At 33.2% G+C, this 21,068-nt stretch overlaps 1 protein-coding gene across 1 annotated transcript in view; it reads left to right on the plus strand.

Moving 5' to 3' along the window:
- Positions 1-21,068, plus strand: part of Alcam (activated leukocyte cell adhesion molecule) — a 188,440-nt gene that overhangs the window by 118,727 nt on the left and 48,645 nt on the right. Inside the window, exon 2 of the mRNA XM_026406439.2 lies at positions 20,361-20,461. Within this exon, the coding sequence (XP_026262224.1) occupies positions 20,361-20,461 (101 nt within the window). The remainder of the gene's footprint in view (positions 1-20,360; positions 20,462-21,068) is intronic.

Here is a 21,068-nt window from a genome sequence, read left to right on the forward strand (position 1 = left end):
GACAGCTTGTCTAGTACTATTTAAATTCAAATATGAATACCTCTTTATTCTACATTCTCCCTCATTGTACATCCAATTAATTCTAGGAATCCTCAGGGAGAACTGCAATTGGATTTCTGGAATTGCTATACCCTTAATGAACACTGGTCCCTTTAAACTCCTATAACACCTGCCCTCTTCTCTTATTTAAATTACTTTACCTAACAGCCTCTTTGTTTTCAGAACTTATTTGTAGAAGGTCAGTGTGCTCTGCATTACCTCCTCTTGGCAGTCTCCTCAGGGTCCTTCTACAGGTTTTCTTCAGGGTTCATATCGATTAAAATCTCCTAGTTTATTTCTTAAATGTTCTACATGGTTTGTCGCCATAGTTCCCATGTTATTTGAGAATAGAATTTCTTCTCCAGAAGCCTACTCCTCTGTTAAATAGATGAATCATCACGAATATGTCAGGAGAGTCAATCTGCAAATATTAAAGCAATTTCTCCTAACCAAGAGAAAAAGTCTCCTTCACTTTTTGTTTGTTAAGGGACAACATGGAGCAAAGTTGTTAGGCAATAAAGAGCTAAAAATCTGACTTTAATAAAGCGAGATACATAGATTTGTTTTATTTCAATACATGTTCTTTGTTAAAATTAAATATAAGTTGAGATATTTGCTCCATTTTCCTCTTTTTCCAGTGTGGCATTTGACAAATAAGACAATGCAAAAAGGATTATAATGGGCAACCATTTTCTTCCTACTCTGGGCTCCCAAGAATTAGATAGCAAGTCAACGCTGACCCTTATTTGAATGCCAAATAGGTTGGTTAGTTGAAAATTATATATTTGACAAAATTACAGGCCTTTTCAGTCACACCACCATTTAAAATAAAACTGGCCAGTTGCTTGTCTTGTTGCAAGAAAACTGTAATTGTTGGCTAAACCTTACACTAATTATAGGTTATATCAGGATAGTTGAAAATTATTGAAACACACACACAGAAAAAAAGTGTCAAATTCCTTAATATTAATACGTGAAGGATGACTAACTTTTCTTCCAATCTTCCTTCCTGCCTTCTGCCCTCCTTCCTCTCTTTTTCCCTTTTTTAGAGTTCTGTATTCTCTAGATGCAAGTTTTGTGTGTTGTGGGTGGTTAGATGACATTTAAAAAAAATCAATTTCTGTCTTAAAACATTTCCTCTCCAACTTTAGAAGCTAGCAAATACTGCTAGAATATTTACAACTTAATGATGGGAAAGATAATCTTTCTATTATGTGCTTCATAGCATGTTACAGTACACACACTTGAAATGTAGTCTCTTCATCTTATTATCTGTGCCAAACTTCCAAAATTTAGTATAGTACTTCCCACTTATTTATTGTTTATTTTTTCACAGTTTGTGTTATTTGTGGTGAACAAGTGTTTCAAAAATATTAAATAGAAATTTTTAGAAATAAACAATAACTTTTAAATTGTATATTATTCTAACAGGGTAATGAAATCTCATGTCACCCTGCTCTATCTCAACTAACAACATGAATCATCCCATTTTCTAGCATGTCCACACTGTATGTACCACTTGCCCATTTATTAAGTGGTACCTGTCTGGGTTTTCAGATCTGCTCTTGTTGCATGGTTATCATGGTATTTGTGTTCAACTAACAGTTTACTTAGTAATGGACTCTTTTCACAACAGTAATGATAATAACAATGTTATTACAGTACATTGTTGTAACAGTTAAATTTTATTATGTTATTGCTAATCTCTTAATATGCCTGATTTATAAATTAAACTTTATCATAGATGTGTATGTATAGGAAGAAACATTACATATAGGATTTGGTACTTATCTACAGTTCCAGGTATCCATTTGGAGTTTGGGGTATATATCCTCCAGGTAAAGTGGTACTTAAAAATACCAAGACTATTTAGAAAAAAAGTGTATGCTTGGAGAAATGAGGAATCTTTTCTTTATCTCAGTTCTGATGTGAACATTTAAGATTCTCTGGTCTTCAGTCTCCTTCATTAAATGATGAGTGACCTGCATTAAATAATCTCCAAAGTCATTTCTCATTTGAATGCACAATGTCTCTAAGTTACTAGACATTTTCTTACAAAAGCATTATAACAAAAATATTTCATAAAGTCAGAGTCCTGTTATCTGCCAATCTCAATCACTGAGAGCCCAGCTAAGAGGACTTGGTAAATACAAAGTTTCTGAGCAGCCAAAATAAATGCTAATGTCTACAAACTAAACCTTATTCTAAGAAAACTCCTTGGGCCCCTCACTCAAAACTGTTTACTCTTTAAATAGAATCTCTTTTTAAGTTTGATTATCTCGTTTTCAAAGGCCTGGCACTTTAGAGGCAAATTGGGAAGGGACTATGAGGTGTTCATAAAGTGGAGCCATGTATGGGAAAGTGCCTTGTAGGCCCTACAGTACTGTGCAACTGGGAGCTGTTATCATTAGCTAGAATGACTGACAATTGACAGGAACAGTGAGAAAAAAGATAATCAAATTGGTTCAGACAAAACACAGGGATTCCAAAATCCTGTTAGGGCAGGGCTCTTTGGTACACTGGCAAATAGGGTCCCTTGCTTCAATAGTTCCTGAGATCTTCATGGGACTACAGCATAATATATATGCTTATAAAAAATGACTGCGTTATCAAGGAAAGGCTCATTTACATTCCAAATAATATTTGCTTTAAGTGATGATGTACATTGAAAGTGCAGTTTTAAGCCCTATAAAAATGTTGGATGTTATCGTATAACTTGATTTGATGTCAGAGGAGCATGCTCCAAATTTTTTCATCTAAAACAACTAAAACATGAAAATCCAAAGGCACATAAGAGGCTAGATTTCCAATACTGGGAACATTATATCTGTATGATCTTGAATATAGGAAATATTACTCTAGTTTTGAAATGCAGTTAATATTTTATTATACAGAATAGAAGTAATTGAGAGAAAATTGTATTTATCTTGTTCTATATTTAAACAAAATGATAGTAAGAATTCCCTGCTAGACTCATGAGCTTATTATGATGGTGCTATTGAATGATATACAGCATGGTACATGCTGATACTTAAAACATATTACATGTTGAGGAAATATAATAAAAATGTTGAGTGATTCTTTAGAGTGGTAGCCATTCTAAAGAAAGCCTAAGTTACACCTAAAAACATTTATCACAAGTTAAATAGTTAGAAACCAAAGTTTGTTCAATATCAAATTACTAAAATATTCATTGGAAACTCTAACAGCAACTTATAAAATAGAAAATAAGGAATCTGACATATTATCTCTCTTTTTTAAAAGCTTTTGCCATACACAACATAAAAATAATAGGGTTTTAGATCCTGACTGAAAATTAACTGTCTGTGATTGTCATACTGGGGAAATGTGAATCCAAAGATATTTGAGCTTTGTGTTATATAATATTATACATAAATAAATAGAGGCACAGAGAAGGAGGGTCACAGGATTTAGAGGTAAAAATGGAGTAAGAACTTGTGTATCTACTCTCCTATACCAGTTTTCTTTCAACTGTGAGTTATACAACTGATCGTCTATGCTGCATATTTAATAAAGATGTCTTGTTGTCCACCTTTCAAACTCAGTGGCAGACAACATTTCAAGAATGCCAAGCTGGGTTGTGCTTGGTCCTGGGGTTTGAGCCCATGCTTTTGGAAATTGTTTCCCAGAGTCAGGGCATTTAAGGAGAGTACACAAAATCAACTGAACAGGAGAAAGGCCATCAGCCAAGCAGCTGCAGGTTGGTTGGATAGATTGACTTCCCAGCAGACTAAAGCACAGTTTACTCAATTACCCTTTGTACAGTAGGAGGAAAAGATAAAAACACCAGAGACTGCTAACTTCCAGCTACCAGTAACTTTCAAGAGAGATATTTTGAAAATAAGTAAATTTTCTACTCTCAACCTATATGGGATGCAGTGAGTGTCAAGTCAACACTGAAATTCACTAACAACAAAAGGTAGCAATTGTCTTTGGCAACTATCTTCAGTCACACTGTCACTTTGAGTTGGAATATTAAAACAGTAGTAGCACAATGACTTTGCACTTGGCATCAGAACTATGCATGGGATCCTTGATTCATTCATCATTGTTTTCAGAACACTTCTGGAGTCCCAAATAAATTTAAAAGAGGAAAAATTATAGTGACTCTAAAGCACAACATTCTAGGCATTTTTTTTTGTACATTTTACTTTTGTGCTTTGTCAAAGCTCCATTTGTTAAGCACAAAGCTTTAAAAAAATCATATTTCTTTAGGACCATTTATGTTCTAGCTATGAGTTTTTCTCTTCCTATAATTTGTAGTAAATAGCAAAAAGGGCTTACACATGTTAAAGCCAAAAATGGATTTTGCATTAACAATTTGCATTTAGAAATCCAGCACCTAACACCACCAGAGTTAATATTTGCTTTGGACTGTTCTGCTTATTTAGTCTCAAGCATTTCCAAAGAGCTTACACAAAAAGACAGCCTTCCTATTTGCCTAGTGAGTGTGTGATTTCACACGTAGTATATGTTATGCTTCCACAAAGACTGAGCATTAGCTGTTCTTCATGTGAGCAGTATACTTAGCTACGTGGGGAAATGTGAACTTTATAGTTGCAGAAAGCAGCAAACTGACTGAAATCCAAATCAATGCCACCTTGGAAATGGCTCCTGTCTCTTTTTCACTGGGCCTTCTCTTACTCATCCCCAATACTCTAGTTCACTATGATGATACAACCTTCTCAACATTTTCAGTTTCTAACAAGGTTACCTGCCCCTCATCCCTTCTTCAACTAGTTGTTCTCCAGGCTTCTGCCAAAGATAATTTTAAGAGGAAAAATTTGACCATTTCACCGCCATCCTAAAAATTAACCAAAACCCATTTTATTACATCCACATTCTTTGTGAGACAAAGTCCAAATTTATTTAACTTCCGTTTAAGCGTTTTCCAAGTATCACCCCCAAAACTCCCTTTCTGCTGCATTTCCGTCTGTTGCCAATCACGGATCCTCAGCCACCATGGCTGAACAATGATATGATTTTAACTTGAGTTTTCTTCCACATCGATTTTCCTTCATTCTCCTTTCCACTTGAAAACAAAAATTATTATCCATGAAGATTCAATATAAATGTCTTTTTGTGGGCAAAGCCTTCTGCACCCCATTCCCCAATCCCTCCTCTGCTCCTGCAACATTTGATACATAATTTCTTTTATTCTGATAAATAAAAGCCAGAAAGATATAATAGTTAACATTTATTGAGAACTTATAATAGGAAAAATAGTTTTTAAAGTAACTTGTGTGTATCCGTTTATTATATTCATGATAATACTGTGGGTTACTATTATGATCATCAATTTTGTAACTAGAAAACAAGATTGTATATCAGTGAAGTGACTTTGTGGAGCCAGCTAGCTTTGTAGTAACAGAGCTTGATTCAGTTTGAGTTCAGAGATGGCTTCACTGCAGTGCTGTGCTCTGAGTGGAGTTTCATTTCTGTCTTCTTGGTTTTAAACTCCTTGGAAGAGATAGTTTATTTAATATCTGACATGCTGTAGCCAAGCAAGAACTTTATATCCAACCGGTTGTATTTGAATAAACATGAATTAACATCCTTTAGATTGAGAAAATTTGATTTCTAAAGTTTTATAGGAAAGAATTCTCATGAAAAATATTGAGTCCAAATATGTTTGGCACAAGTCAATAATAAAAATGGAATGCACTCTGTGGCTCTTGATATTTAGCATATATTTATGGTTTTTTAGTATATCAATGATATTACATAAATATCTAACTTATATTTGCTGTCTGTTCTTCAGGCACATCTATTTATTTTATTTTCAATTTTCTATAGATTGCAATGGTTTCTCACATATGTCATTAGACATTGTCTAATAACTACCAAGTTTAAGAGTGATAGTAAACGTCCAATGTTATTTTCATTGACTATATATACATTTACTTTGGTGACTATTAGGGTAAGAAATTTTATTGGAAATTTTCAATGTAGAATATTTTTCCAGTCTTTGAAATTTAATGTCCAAATTTATGGATTACTGAATGACCAACTCTCTGAAGTAATACAAATTACCCAGAAGGTATTCAGTATATATTTATATATTTATTGATTGAACATGTACCAATAATCATTTTCATATGTTCAGAATTCCTACAATTCAGAAATCATAAAGAAGAAAACATTTTAAAATTTATTTGAGAAGTATTCTCATCATCTGTTCTATACACACTGAGAAGTAGAATTGTTACTGGAAACATTCTCTTGGAGCATATTTTTATAGGACTCTTAACAGGGAACTAACCTGAAAATTACCTTGGGTTTCAGACAGTAATACAGTTGAAGAATTTCAGTCTTTTCTACTTGGTTTGTTTGGTTTTCCAATTAATCACTTCCTGGGGTAAGCTTTAGGAGTTCTTTCTATTATAGACTGCAGATGAGATTCATCAACACAATATATGACACCAACTGAGGCCCTGCTAGTGTTCTTAACAGCTCATGTCTATAAACTGGTATTCTTTGAATGTGTAGGAACAGTGAACTTTTTTTAACCTAAATGACACCATTGCCTTTTAAAAGTTGTTAAAAATAGCAGAGCCAAGGAGGTAATATTATAACATTCAGTTAGGGGAATATTGAGTGCCATTATCTCCCTAAGCAGTAACCATGAACGAATTATCAAAGACATTGTCTCTTCTAAATGGAAAGATGAAGCAAATGTATTAGCACCTCAGTGGGATTGGGAATATGTGGAAAACATAATCATAAAACAGCAGTTGCCAACCTGCAGCACAGCCGCACAGGACCCTCAGTTCCTCAGAGGTCTTGAGTTGAAAGAGTCAGCACTTGCAGAGTCAGCCTAGAGACTGGGAACACCTTTGCTGATGAAGGCCAAAATTTTCCCTTGAAGATGTTTTTGTCCTTCCCTGTAGCTAAACCAAGAGAATTTAGATGAGACTGTCTAAATATAAAACATAGTTCATAGACTGAAGAAATTGTACATGTTAGTATTAAAATTTAATCAACTATTGTGTTACCTGTTTTGTTCTAAACTTATAGAAAAACTGAATGGAAAATAGAGAGTTCTTACATACTTCTTCTACCTACCCACCCATGCCTGGTTTTCCCTATTATTAATAGCTTTCTATAGACTAGTGCATTTGTTACAACTGATAAGCCAACATAGATTCATTATTATTGACTAAAATCCATAGTTCATAGTAGTTTTCCTCTTTGGTTTTAACATCTCTCATGTTTTGGACATATATCTAATGACATATATTCACCATTATTGCATGAGAATAATTCCACTGTCCTAATAAAGAAATTTCATATTCCATCTAATGCCTCCTTCCTTCCTTGAGCCTCTGACAACCTCTGACCCTTTTACTTTCTGCATGGTTTTGCCTTTTCCAGAATGTTTTATATCTAGGATTATACCAAATATAGCCTTTTCAGATTGACTTTTTTCACTTAGCAATAGTCATTTAAGTGATTCTTCTGTGTCTTTTTATGACTTGTTAGTCAATTTCCTTTTATTTCTGAATGATATTACATTTCTGGATGAACTAGTTTGTTACCCATTCACTTATCGAAGGACAAATTGGTTGCTTCCCAGTCTGGGCAATTGTGAACAAAGTTTAGATAAATATTCTTGTGCAGGTTTTTGTATGGACATAAATTTTCAATTTATTTAAAATTCATAATGGTGAGAAATATTTTTGATGACAGGGAAAGATAGCAGGTTTTGAAGGTAGAAGCACCTGAGTTGAACACCAATCTTGTCATTTAAGTTGTTCAGTACACTTTCCTTGGAGGACAAGCTACTCTGCTACCTCTACATTTCTAGGTATTAGAAATGCATAAAGGGCTACTCTGCCTGATGCCTGGGTGCCTTTTCCACTTTAAAGTGCCTTTCTTAGCCATCTGCCTCCTGATCTCAAAGATACCTGCACTCTTGGTTTTCTATTTTATGTTGCTAACTAGATGAGCTTTCTTGGGTAGGACTTGTGTTTCCTGGCAATAAGTGCTCAATTGCTACATAGCATCCCATTCCAAGAAAGGTGATTAAATGCAATAGTTTATTTTCTTTCTAAGTTCTTGCATCTGTTAAGTTCTTTAAAATATTTAAATCTAAACATGGAAAGCTTTTTAATACTTTTCAAGTAGTATTCTTAAAACATCATAATATAAAATTAATTGAGAATGTGAAATAATTTTCTGTATATTTAATAGTGGTAAGAATTAGATTCAAAAATTAATTTTGAGCCATGGCTCTATCATGTACTAGCTTGATGATGTTGGCATATTCTCTTGGCTTTGTAGAGTGAACACTTTGTTACGAGTAAAATGAAGTGTCATAATATTTGCTCATCCTGCAGGTTTCTTTGCTCATCATACAGGACTTTTGTGAAGCCCAAATGCAAAATAAATGTACAATGTGTGTATTAGAATATTACAAACTATGAAACACTGTAATACCTCCATTATTATTAGTTATTGTTCTAATGTATTTTTAGTTTTATTCAATTTCATTTTTATTGTAAATATTCAAGATGTACAACATGAGGTCTTGATACATATATACTTAGTGAAATTATTACTATTGTAGTCAAGCAAACAAACATACTCATCTCTTTACATTACTATTTTTGTGTCTGATGAGAGTACATGAGATCTACTTTCTGCAAATTTCCAATATACAATATAGTATTACATTATTTTAAATATAGAATTATTATCTATAATTATCATGCTATACTTTAGGTATCTAGACATATTCACACTACATGACTATAGTGAGTGAGTATTTGTCTTTCTTTGTTTGGCTTATTTCACTTAGAATCATGTACACCAGGTTACTTGTGTTGTCAAGGAAAGATCCCCTTTTAAAGGCCGAATAATAACAGCATGTATATACATATATCTACCACAATTTCTTTATCCATTTACCCATCAATTACTCTTAGGTTGGTTCCATATTTCAAATATTATGAATAATGCTGCAATGAACATGGGATTACAAATAGTGATTTCATGTCTTTTTCTGGCTGGGGGTTCCAGGCATTTAACTCAGGGGCCCTGGATCACTAAGCCACATTCTCAGCTTCTTTTTGTATTTTATTTAGAGACAGGGAGTTTCTTAATACCTTGCTTTTACTGAGGCTGGCTTTGAACTCACGATCCTCCTGTCTCAGCCTCCCAAGCCACGGGATTATAGGCGTGCACTACCATGCCTACCTCGATTTCATGTACATTCTTTTGAATGTACTCCCAGAAGTGAGATTGATGGATTATGTGGTAGCTCTATTTTAAATTTTTTGTGGAACCTCCATGCTATTTTCTATGATGACTATTCCAGATTACTAACAGGGTACAAGGGCTCCTCTGACCTTTCTCCACACTGACCTGCTGAGAAGCAGATGTCAAATGGATCAATATGCAAAAATTGAGTAAGAGAAACACCTATGTGAGAAAAAAGTGAGGAGGTACTGGGGATGCTGGAAAATCATTAGACTACAAAGTAAATGTAACCCTGAGTGGAATATTGAGCAAAAGCATCCCAGACTGTCATGCAGTCTCTGGAAGGTTCATCAAGGCATCAAAGAATTGGTCAGCACTCTCAAGGGTAACTGATCTCCCACAAACTTGCCATCTTTAGTGTACCTGATACACTGTCATTAGCTGGGAACCGCTGGGGGGAAATGTTGACTCTAGCACAGTCCTGTTGATAGAAAGAATGCAGAAGTCATTCTTTCTGCGGTTAGGGGTCTGAAAGGTGCATTTTTTTTTAGTTGTAGAAGGACCTTTATTTTATTTATGTGAATGTGGTGCTGAGTATGGAACCCAGTGCCTCACACATAGGAGGCAAGCACTGTGCCACTGAGCCACAACCCCAGCCCAAGAGGTATATTTTTGCATTTTCTACAACTCACGGAATTTTGTTCCCTAAATAATAAACAAAGAAGATGGAGCATTTATTTACCAGATATCCTTATCCGGTATTTTTGTTCAATGATAGCAAGGTTTCCAAAAATTCTTCAGGGGAGGGCACATTAAACCAATTCCTAAATTGCAGTATAAATAAATATACTACATTTGAAACTTATATAGTTGACCTCTGATGCTGTAAGATGACATTTTGAGAGATTTTAAACCTTTGGGAATAAGAAAAAGTTTCAAAGCTGGAGGGAACTTCACTTGCTGATATCACAGATCTTTGTAACATTTCTCCATTCTGACACCTTTAGAAACGATAAAGCTACCTTTCAATACAGCTTCCTATATTTCTCATCTCTAGTGCCTTCCTAAATTATCTTGTTCTCTTTCCCATCTTTCCTCCCACTCATCAATTAAGAATAATGACTGTCAGGGAAAATGGAATATATGAAAAGTTATTGTTAAAATATTAATAGGTGTCAGTATTGTCTAAGTTCACGCATCCCAGATTTACCCCACTGAGCTTCCATTGTGGACAGGCTACAATGGGTTTGGTTCTCCATGCTTACTCAGTCCATGAAGCTCTACGAGATCTTTTAAAACAGGGAAATGATTTCAGCTTCATAAAACAGAGTAGACTGATTTCCTAAGTGTACACAACTGTGTAATATTTAAATTTTCTCTTTCCTGTGGTTTTAAACTGTTTTGAGAATTTATATTGGAGAAATGTTCGTATTTTTCTTTCTTCCTCAAATTCAGTTTTCTAGTAAGTTGAGGTTGGTTTTTAAAGAAGGAAAAAAATGCAATAGGAACATAATTTTCTTCCTATGACCTTAACTTATATTGCAACCCCTCTGGGAACTGTCAATTAAAAGCATGGAATTTACACAAATCTACATCTTGGAAAGAAGCCAGTAAGCTACACCAAATATGTGGAAAAACTTATTAAATAGCTTTTAACCTTTATTACTATGTTTGATTGTACAAATCTACATCCTCAGGAGACATACACAATGCTAATTGGGATGCTTATGAAGAAAACAGGAACAAGCTATTTCAACCTATAAAAACATTTTTCACTAACAAGTTAGTGAAAATGTGGAAAATGTTAATGTGGAAAATACCAGAAACTAGCATTCAGGACATGATCAGTCAACCAATCCAGGAGCAGAAATCTGTGATCATTCAGTAGCCCTAACAATTAACTCATTATCCATGAATATTTGCTACTTCAAGTATAAAGTAAATTTCTCTGTCGTTCTAATACTGTTGATTATTACTTTAAATCCTAAAACAATACGATTAACGCAGGCTATTATTGGAAGATATTATCTGTTCAAACAATGATGATCTTATTGGCTAAAAAATTTATGACTTTTTTTCCTAAGTCGTTTTGAGGAATATTAATGCTATTAGGAATTTGTTGTTTAGGGGTTTGGGAGTGCTATCAAGGACAGCTTTGATTTTCTCATATCAAAAGGTCTTTTTGTTGTCAAAGCATTAAATTATTCACAAAAACAAATGTAATAATCTCATAATAATGATGAACTCTTTCTGCAGACTCTTGTCTAATTTCTAAAAGTTTCCATTACTTCGGATGATACAATTAAAGTCTTTTGTGAAACACTGTGCCTGCCTTCCTGTTGATAGTGTTTTCATGAATACTTGTAATGCTATTATTCTTCTTGCTCAAATAATTGAATTGTATTCGCAATTTCAATGCAACTTATGTGGCAAAATGCACATAAAAGTGTAACTTCTATCCATTTAAATAAAATTAATATTCTATAGGTAGTTAAACCTGGACTTTCATGCTAGAAAATGTTCAGAGTAATGCAGATTAAATATATTCATGTTTCCTTTACATTATTTTAATCTTGGGAGAGTATTCATATTTTGGTTTCTTCCATCTACTTCTTTAGTAAGTTAGTTCCCAAATAATGTCTTCAAGGTTTAGATACAAACAATGCAAGAACTAATCCAAGAAATTAAATTGGGGGATGTGAGAATAAGGGAAATATTATTTTGCTGATTATTTTCATTGTATTGGCTAATTGAATGGAAAACTATCCCTCTATGAACATCTTAAACATATAGCATCAAGTCCTTGATACTTGGAGGTATGATAGCAGAAATTGTCAAATTTATGAACTTCAATCAATGAAAGTTATCAATTACATATATTTTTCAATTTTATTACGAGCAAAATGTGTACTATAAAGAAAAATTCACTCATGTCTCCTTCTCCCTTCTACTGTGAAAGTCCACTTTGAAACAAAATATAAATTACTGTTCTTTTTACATACAAAATTTAAAATGTTTAGTTGAATGCATTCTTTTCCCTGACCCAAACACAAAGCATGAAGTATATTTATGTGTTGTTATTTAAATTTGTCACCACTTAAGGACCTGTGTGTTGGCATGCTAGCATAGACCCCAGAGTGTAGCTAAAAACTCATCTCTTAGGAATGATGATTTTTCGGACTTGGTAACACAGGGATCCCATTGTGGGAGGAATGTGTGGGAATTTCAGCTCCTCAGGACAAAAGAATGTGAGAATAGTTAGTTGCTAAAGAAAACCTAAAGTCTAGTGCTTCTAGTGACATTTCAGATATAAGTCTAGATCTGTTTGCCTTCGTACATGTGTATTATCTTCCATTAAATAACTGTTAAAGCAAAAGTCACTTTTTGAGGGAATAAATTTAAGATATTCACTTTAAACCACTGTAGTACACCTCTTTCTACACCCTGTAGCTGGATTTCCTAGAATTTAAAAGAATAGTATATGGTTTTCTGAAATGTAAAATGCAGAGGAAAAGGTAGTGAATCTTATAGAGTTCCTCTCAATGTCCTCAGGACAGGCTGTAGTTTATATTATTGAGCTACTGCAGTCTTAACAATGCAAAAAATTTCAAAATGAGCCAAATGTAAGGGCTTTCACTCATATAGTTTTGTGAATGGAGAAGGAACTAAACTGATAATTTTCACTTTTTATAAAATCATTCAACTTTTAGATATATGAATAAACAAATATATCTAGAATTTTAACCCCATAAGAGCAAATTTTTAGAATCACTGTTGACATTTCCCATCCTGCAACATCATTTGGGGCAGGCACTTTGTTCTCAATAAGTGAATAAAGAATGATATAAAATTTGAAATATCAAACATACAGAAAAAAGCAAAAAGTATATTTAGCTCACACTCTTTTTCAGTGAGTTTACATAGAGAATATTCTATTCCTGTATCAATTAACATTTAGTTTCCTCTAGTTTTTCAGTATTTGAATGATTCTGTGCATATAATATGCATACATGCAAAAACTGATATAGAATAGATTCTCAGTTGTGAAATTGCTAGATGGTATTGTGTTACTATATTTATATATGATATCAACAAATTGTGCTTCCATAAGTTCTATTCAAATTAAGGTGAACCTTGAACAATGTTGTCGTACATTTTAAGGTAATCTTTGACAATATGATGAAATCTTGGCATACTTTCTACAAAAACAAAGCTTTAAGTGCACTATGATCTAAGATGTGTTTTAAGTACAATTTTAAAAGACTTACAGATGTCTTGAATTTAATTTTTGTATCCCAAGTTAAGAAATTCTAACTAGTAGAATCTTCACATTCTCTGATTTAAATTTCATGAAACACCTCTCAAAAAATAAAAACAAGGGTTCACAACTTTGAAACAATTTTGTTGTATTTGATCACTTCTGAATAAAAATTTATTATAATCTTAAATAGCCCCAAAAGGAATCTAAATTCTGGTGTTGATGATGAAAGTAAAGAGAAAGCAAAGAGATGTAACCACTTATTTCATTTTATTAAAGAAAATTTTATGTGCATTTATGAATTTGGGAAAGCTGCCAGTTTCAGGACATGTTCCTTATGAAGATCAAAGATCTACTCTACAGAAATTACTGTAATAAAAATTAAGTTTTCCCTAAGAGAGAAAATCAAGTGTCGTTCAAGTGTGTCTCCTTGGCTTTGCCTGTGATGCTCCTTACCTTCCCATCTGTAGAAACTTTAATTCAGTGTTCAGGCCAAATAAAATTTTCTTAGAGAATTTTTATTTTTATTTTTATTTTTCAGTTCTTTACCAGTATTGTCAGGTTCATTGCTAGAATTCCTTTTTATGCATTCCTATAATTCTTACTCATTAAATTCCTTATACCAATTTCTATAGGTTCCTTGAAAAGGCCTTAGTATTTATGTATTTCTTCCACAAAGTACACCTTACACTTTTTCTGTAATAGGTGTTCAGTAGATATTTGGTGCATGATTGAATGTATGAATAGATAATATTTCAGATAGGCTTTAAGGGGTCTATAGGAATTCAGCCAGAGTAGAAGGGCCCAAGGACAGAGGGAGAGATGGGGGAGGTCTAAACTATGGGAGGAATTGTGGCTTATCCCACCCCATCCCATGTTCATAGTAAGTCAACGGTAAATCAAGAAGGTAATTTTCTGTACTGTAAGCAAATACTGATAAAGTATTTTTTAACTTTTTTTATATGGAGATTATTACATTCATTCAAAGACTAATAAACAGATAAATCAAGCATTATACAAACCTATTGTATAAGTAAAATAAAGAACATGTATCTTAAAACATAATCTTGGGTACTACCATTAATGTCTAGTTTGCTAAGATTGTCCTTTCCCTTTAGATATTATTCCACAGTGGCCCAACCTTTCATCTCAAATGTCCAATGTCATGCATTTTTAAAACTGTAAAGAAATTGTAGGGAAGGGAAAAGAAAGAATTGCTATTGTAAGCATCACCCATTTTTACCTGCCTTATAATATATGGCACTTAAGAAAGGCAGTGCAGAAGTGAACTTCAAAACAGTGTTACCTTACTTCAGATGTAGCAAAGGACCAAGGTAGCTTCCAAGAACTCAAGTTTCTTGAAAGAAAATTGTTAAAGAAAAAGAAGGAAGGAAAATATTCTTCTATTTCTCAAAATGGTGTCAGAGTTTACCAAAATACCTTCTCTCTTCTACTGTTCATTCCAAATTACATGGGAATTATATCTCACACACATGAATCAACACACATGTATACCTTAAAACATATGTTGATGAAAATCTTAAACTCTAATTTAGTGCAATAAAGTACAAGAGGAATTAAAAAATAGGATGCTCCATGCACAGGTTTGAATGACACTTTCAAGACATCTATTTCACTTTATCCATAGAAGAATGATATTTTATCCTATTAAATAAAATATATATTATAGGTATAGCTAAGAAAGTTCATATAGAATGTAGAATAATGTTCAATTATGGCACATTAATAGATTTGCTAAAATATTTTTCGTTTCTGTAAAGAGATTGGGAATCAAATCCTACAGTCATCAATCATTCCCCCATTATAGTTTAATATATGTTTCTGTAAGGTAAACAAATTTTATAGTACCCAGTTATTGTTATATATCATATCTGCCTCTGTTCCTCCACTTGTAATTATTTAGTCCTGCACAAAGATTTGGAAACCACAGTTTTATGGAATGTAAAATGGCAATAGTTGAAGGTTTAAACTGGTGACTCTCTGCAGATGGGGTCTGAGTGCCAATCTTGCTTCCTATGTTTGAAGATTTTGATTGTCATAATGGTGAAGGGCAGTACTGTCATCTAATAGGTAGCAGGGATGCTGCTAACCATCCTAGTCCACAGTGCAGCCTCCTCACAGTACAGAGAAATTCAGCTTAAAATATCAGTAGTGACCAAGTCAAGAAACACTGCTGTACACTGATGTTATAAAATGTTTGCATTTTTTATTCCAGTTGTATTCAATTAGAATTGTACATATCCTTATTCATTAATAAAGCAAGTAGGAATATTAGAATATTTGTCTATCAAAATTAGTCAAATAAATATGAAAGTAATATCTAATAATAAACTTCTCATTTATACCTACTCCTTCCCCAGCAATTAATTTGTGCAAATAAGTCTGAAATTTCTGAGAAACTAGAATTTAATTCTAATGTTATGAGCTCTAAACAGATCGTAATGGCATTTAACCCTCTTATAGCACCCAGCAGAGCTACAGAGCTTCAATAATGCTTTTAAGGATTGTGGCACTATGAAAGTATCAATGCAATAAATAATAATTAACTATGCTAAATTACAGCATGTAAAAGTAGACTTATCTAATTCTCATCCTATTTTCTGTACTGTTTACTCTTCTGCTTGATATGTGGGAGCAGCTTGTGAATTTTAAACTATCCCATTTCACCTGTGCATATGTCAGCAATGCAAAGATAATGATTTCTCTGAACTTGACAGTTGGTTTCTATGGAAAAAAATCATTTGTCATGAATGGTCAGAAGTATTACATTTTTTGTTATTTCAACTATGAATAGAATATGTTCTCTTAACTCCCAAATTTTGCCAGTCTGTTTTTGGTGCTTTAAAAAACTTTTTTTTTTTTCTGGGCTGGGGTTGTAGCTCAGCAGTAGAACACTTGCTTAGCAAGTGTGAGGTGCTAAGTTCGATCCTCAGCACACATAAAAATAAATAAATAAAATAAAGGTATTATGTCCAACTACAACTAAATATATATATATATATATATATATATATATATATATATAAATAAATAAATAGTTTCTGATACACAATGCATGACTAGAAGTAGCTTGCATTTTATGGTCACTTGCCTGAGATCCCATGTGTCATAATTATTTGGTGAAAATATTTTTTTAATCCTCTGATTACTTCATTATATTTCCATACAATTCTTCTATGTATCCTAAGCATATAGTTCTTTATCTTTTGTTAATAGGCCTTTATTTAAAAACCACTTAAATATTTACATACTGCTTCTCAAATTTGAACATTTTATGTATTATTTTATGTCTAGACATTTTGATAGCAATGGTAATAATATTTTGTAAAAATGCCTTAATATACAGAATACATTTAATACAGAAGGTTCTAAACCAGTTAAAATGTCCTGTGACACACATGCACAGTCATAGCTTCTGTTGCAGGGACACACATTTGGTTTACATTCTACATTCAGCCTCTTCAAGGAAGGACATCATAGGCCTTCTGTTTCTGCAACAGTACCCAATAATCTATAGACTTCAAAGCCATGAATAATTAACCAACTAATATTACTGGGAGAAAATTGCAGGGGAATTCTAGTAAGCTACACTTAATTTTCAGATTTGGTAATTCAAAGATAAAAAGCTCTTTCTTCTGTGAAAAGCATAAACAGAATCATTTGGGTTGACAGGTACTTTGGGTCTTCCTGGCACTGCATCTCAAAGATTAAGACATCTCTAGAAATTAGAGTGCTAATTCATCTCCAAATCACCATGGTCTTTGTTGCCATTTTATCCCTCAGGGGTTAGAGATGTCAGCTCTCCAACAGATGCAAGCCTTTAATCTTTCTATCAGATAAACCTGAGAGTAAGTTTGCTCCTACCAGAAAAGTTGATGACTATAGAAATTTGAAAATTGATTCTAAAATAAGCATGATTGTGGCTCCGAATTCCACCCAACTTATCATTTATTCTGCCCCCCGGTCTGTGAGCAGGACTTCTGTCTGTAACTTTAGGCTTATTTTCTTGCTGTCCATAGTTCTATCTGTGTTTCTCTTCTAGTCAGAGAGTGCCATCCCAGAACTAATTCTACTAATCCCCTACAGATCTGGGATAACATTTGACAGCCTTTAGAGCATGTGGAAAGGAAAAGAATTCTCAAAGTTCCAGTTAGCAATGTCTCCATGCTTTTCAAAGATGTCATTTGATAACCAAAATGCAAAAGACTCCACAATATTCAAATGAGAAAACATTTCATTAGAAGCCCATTAAATACCACGCATTGTTCCTGGAGATACAAAGATTAAAAATATACAGTCCCTTCCCAGTTGGAATTGTGCTTTCATCATGCTAAAAATGCATTATGTATCTGAAATTCAAGCAGCTTTAAAACCTGTTATAAAAGGTAGTGTATAGAGAGCACATTAAAGTTCTATAAGAAAGGGAAAAGGAAAAATTGTCTGAGAATGAACAAAGCATTAAAATTTGGGTATGGAACTTCATAAAATGTCTCTTTACCTTGCAAAGGATTCACCTAATTGGTATCTAAGCTTTGTAAAACACTCCTTGGACACCCATTGAAACACCATCCGTTGTCAAAGGAAGGCATCCTTTTATGATGGGAGATGATTAGAGAAGCACATGCTTCTACAAGGTACATAGACAATTAATCTTAAAGTGATTACATATCCAAGTACCTTACTACAAAAAGATGAAAGAAGCAAAATATGAAATCACACAGTGGTTCCCTTAGCTTGGCAGACCTGCCTGTGTAGTGCATGACCAACCTGAAAACACATGCTGGAAATTCCAAAATAGGAGGCCAATATCATAGAAAACAAGTCCTGTAATGTGAAATAAAGCCATTTCCTAAATGTTCTTAATTTGCCTGTCTGTGACCACATATCTAAACCTGAATTATTAGGACTGGGGATGGCAGAATGCTTGCCTAGAATGTGGAAGCCCTGGGTATGAGCCTCAGCACCTAAGTGAATAAATAATTTAATATAATGTAATAAATAAACTGTCATTATTTTTATTTTAACAAGGCCAAAGTGACCATTTTTTGTTTAGTCTTCTGCTCTTTTTGATGGTTTAAAGTTAAAAGGAATTACAGTGTTGAGAACACAAAACAATTAGAAATTATGGAGGCACTTTTTTTTTATAATGATACAGAACATATGATAAACAAGAATACCCCTTGTCTCAAATTGCAACTGAAGACATATCCCTGTTTTCTGTGTTATGTATTCTATATCTTAACAATGGCAAAAAAAACTCCATGAAAATCCGTTGTTATGCTGCATATTTGCGTGAAATATGTTCCTATACCTTGCGTTTTTGTTCACTGGGACAGATTAGTTAAAGAAGTATAAACCTCAATTGATATAATTATAAAATAACTTTTAAACTAATGTTAATGGTTATGAAAAAAACTAATGTTAATGTTATGAAATTTTGTGTCCACTGTGATTGATGGATAATAGTGGAAGATGGTATCAATCCAGTCCTGTTTCTTTAGAAAGTTCTCAGATGATTTTATTTATGTGCTGCAGATTGCCTTAGCTTTGCCCTTTAGCACCACCTGGTGGACAAAATATTATTTCTTTCTCTAGTTTAAAACAACCCCTTCATACTTCATATTTAATTAAGACATATGTTAATAGATAATTAATGGTAAAAGTTACATCTTAAAGACAATTTTAAACAAAATAAACTTAAAATTATATGAGGTTTTTTTCTAACTATTATCGTCAACATAATGACATCTGAGGGCTTTGTTTTTTAATTAACACGTAAGAGTTATACATATTTATGGTGTGGTATTTTTTGTGGTATTTTATAGTGTGGTATTTCAATACATGTATATAGTGTGCACTGATCAAATCAGGGTAATTTGTATTTCTGTTTCATTATTTCTTTATGTTTGGAGTATTTAACCTCCTTTCTTCTAGGTTTCCATAAAACACATAACAGGATAACATAAACTGCACCCTTCTATGCCATAGAACACTAGAACCTACTTCTCTGACCCATGTTTTGATGCCCATTGTCCAGTTTCCTGCAACTCCCTCCCCCTTCCAGTCTTGAGTAATTACTTTTCCACTTTCAGTTTGACCTTTCTAGCTTCTACACATGAGAGAGATCCTGTGGTACTTGTTGGTACTTGTCAATGTTTATAAGTAGTTGAAGTTTTTAAAAACTTCATGAATATATACAGATGTGAATAGTATTTTACACTTCAATGCAAAAATTGCTTTTCCACATTTTAATTATTTATCATTTTTAATAAAATATTAAATAAAACTAGGAAGTTTCCTATACCAAACCAGCAAATTGTGTTTTAAATTGGATTGTCTACCCAAAATGCAGCTAATTAATTTATTTATAATGCTATCTATGAAAAATTTTATATTATGAATTTTTACCATATTATTATTTTATGGAAAAATAAAATGAAAGATGGCATTTCAATCTATATTACTACCAAATAAGACATTTTTATGTTCATTTTCCCCCACAGAAACAAAATTGAGTTGTGTTATATGTGTTACTTCTCAGTTTTTTTAATTCTAAGTAGTTATATATGACAGTAGAATGTATTTTGACACACTATACATAAGTGGAGTATAACTACTTTTTAGCAGTTAATAGGTTTTTTTTTTTAATTTCCCAGAAGATAATATTTTTAACTGAGAAATACAAATATACTTAAAGCTAGTTTTGAGAATTTTGAACATGTTAATTATTGTACAGTCCCATAGCAATTCTACTATGTTCCTATGTTATAACTTCAAGAAAACACTTAAAATCTCTTTCTCTTTTTCCTTTTATCTATAGGACTTGGATGGTATACTGTAAACTCAGCCTATGGAGATACCATTATCATGCCTTGCCGACTCGATGTACCTCAGAACCTCATGTTTGGCAAATGGAAATATGTAAGTGTGACCTATCTTGGAACTACTTAATTGCTTCCTGTTTTATGATTTTTATGGAGTATACAGGTGTACCATATACTCCCCATGGAATTTTGGGCAAGTGAAATAAACTCTATTTTTTCATTATAAAGTGAAATAATATCTTCCTTGTTATGTTATGGTGAGGACTACATGAAGTAATTCATATCAAAATAGTTACTAGTGCTTGACGTGGTGATTTCTTGTGAAAGTAAGCTCTCGAGACTGTAGGGATGCAAAGTCCCAACCAATTGTGCTTGTGTAAAGGCCATGTGAAAGGAAAGGAAGGCAAGGCAGCACACCACTTCCCTAGCCCTCCTCCTATTGTGCAGTTCACTATAGGTGACTTTCAGATATTTGCAGTTTCCTATAAATATGGAAATGTGAAGTCCAGGCTTATAAAGACAATATTTATTAGCATCCCCAATAGTCTAAGAGCCTGGGTGTCTACCATATAATTCACCTGCTGGATCAAATTCACTGTCAAAATAAATGGAATCAAGTGAAAAATATTTTCTCTTATCATGGAAAAATCTAACTGTAATCCAGGGAGTATTTTTCACCTAAACTGAGCTGGCACAGCAGAATT

The sequence above is a fragment of the Urocitellus parryii genome, chromosome 2, assembly GCF_045843805.1.
Source record: "Urocitellus parryii isolate mUroPar1 chromosome 2, mUroPar1.hap1, whole genome shotgun sequence".
In the NCBI taxonomy this organism is placed as follows: Eukaryota; Metazoa; Chordata; class Mammalia; order Rodentia; family Sciuridae; genus Urocitellus; species Urocitellus parryii.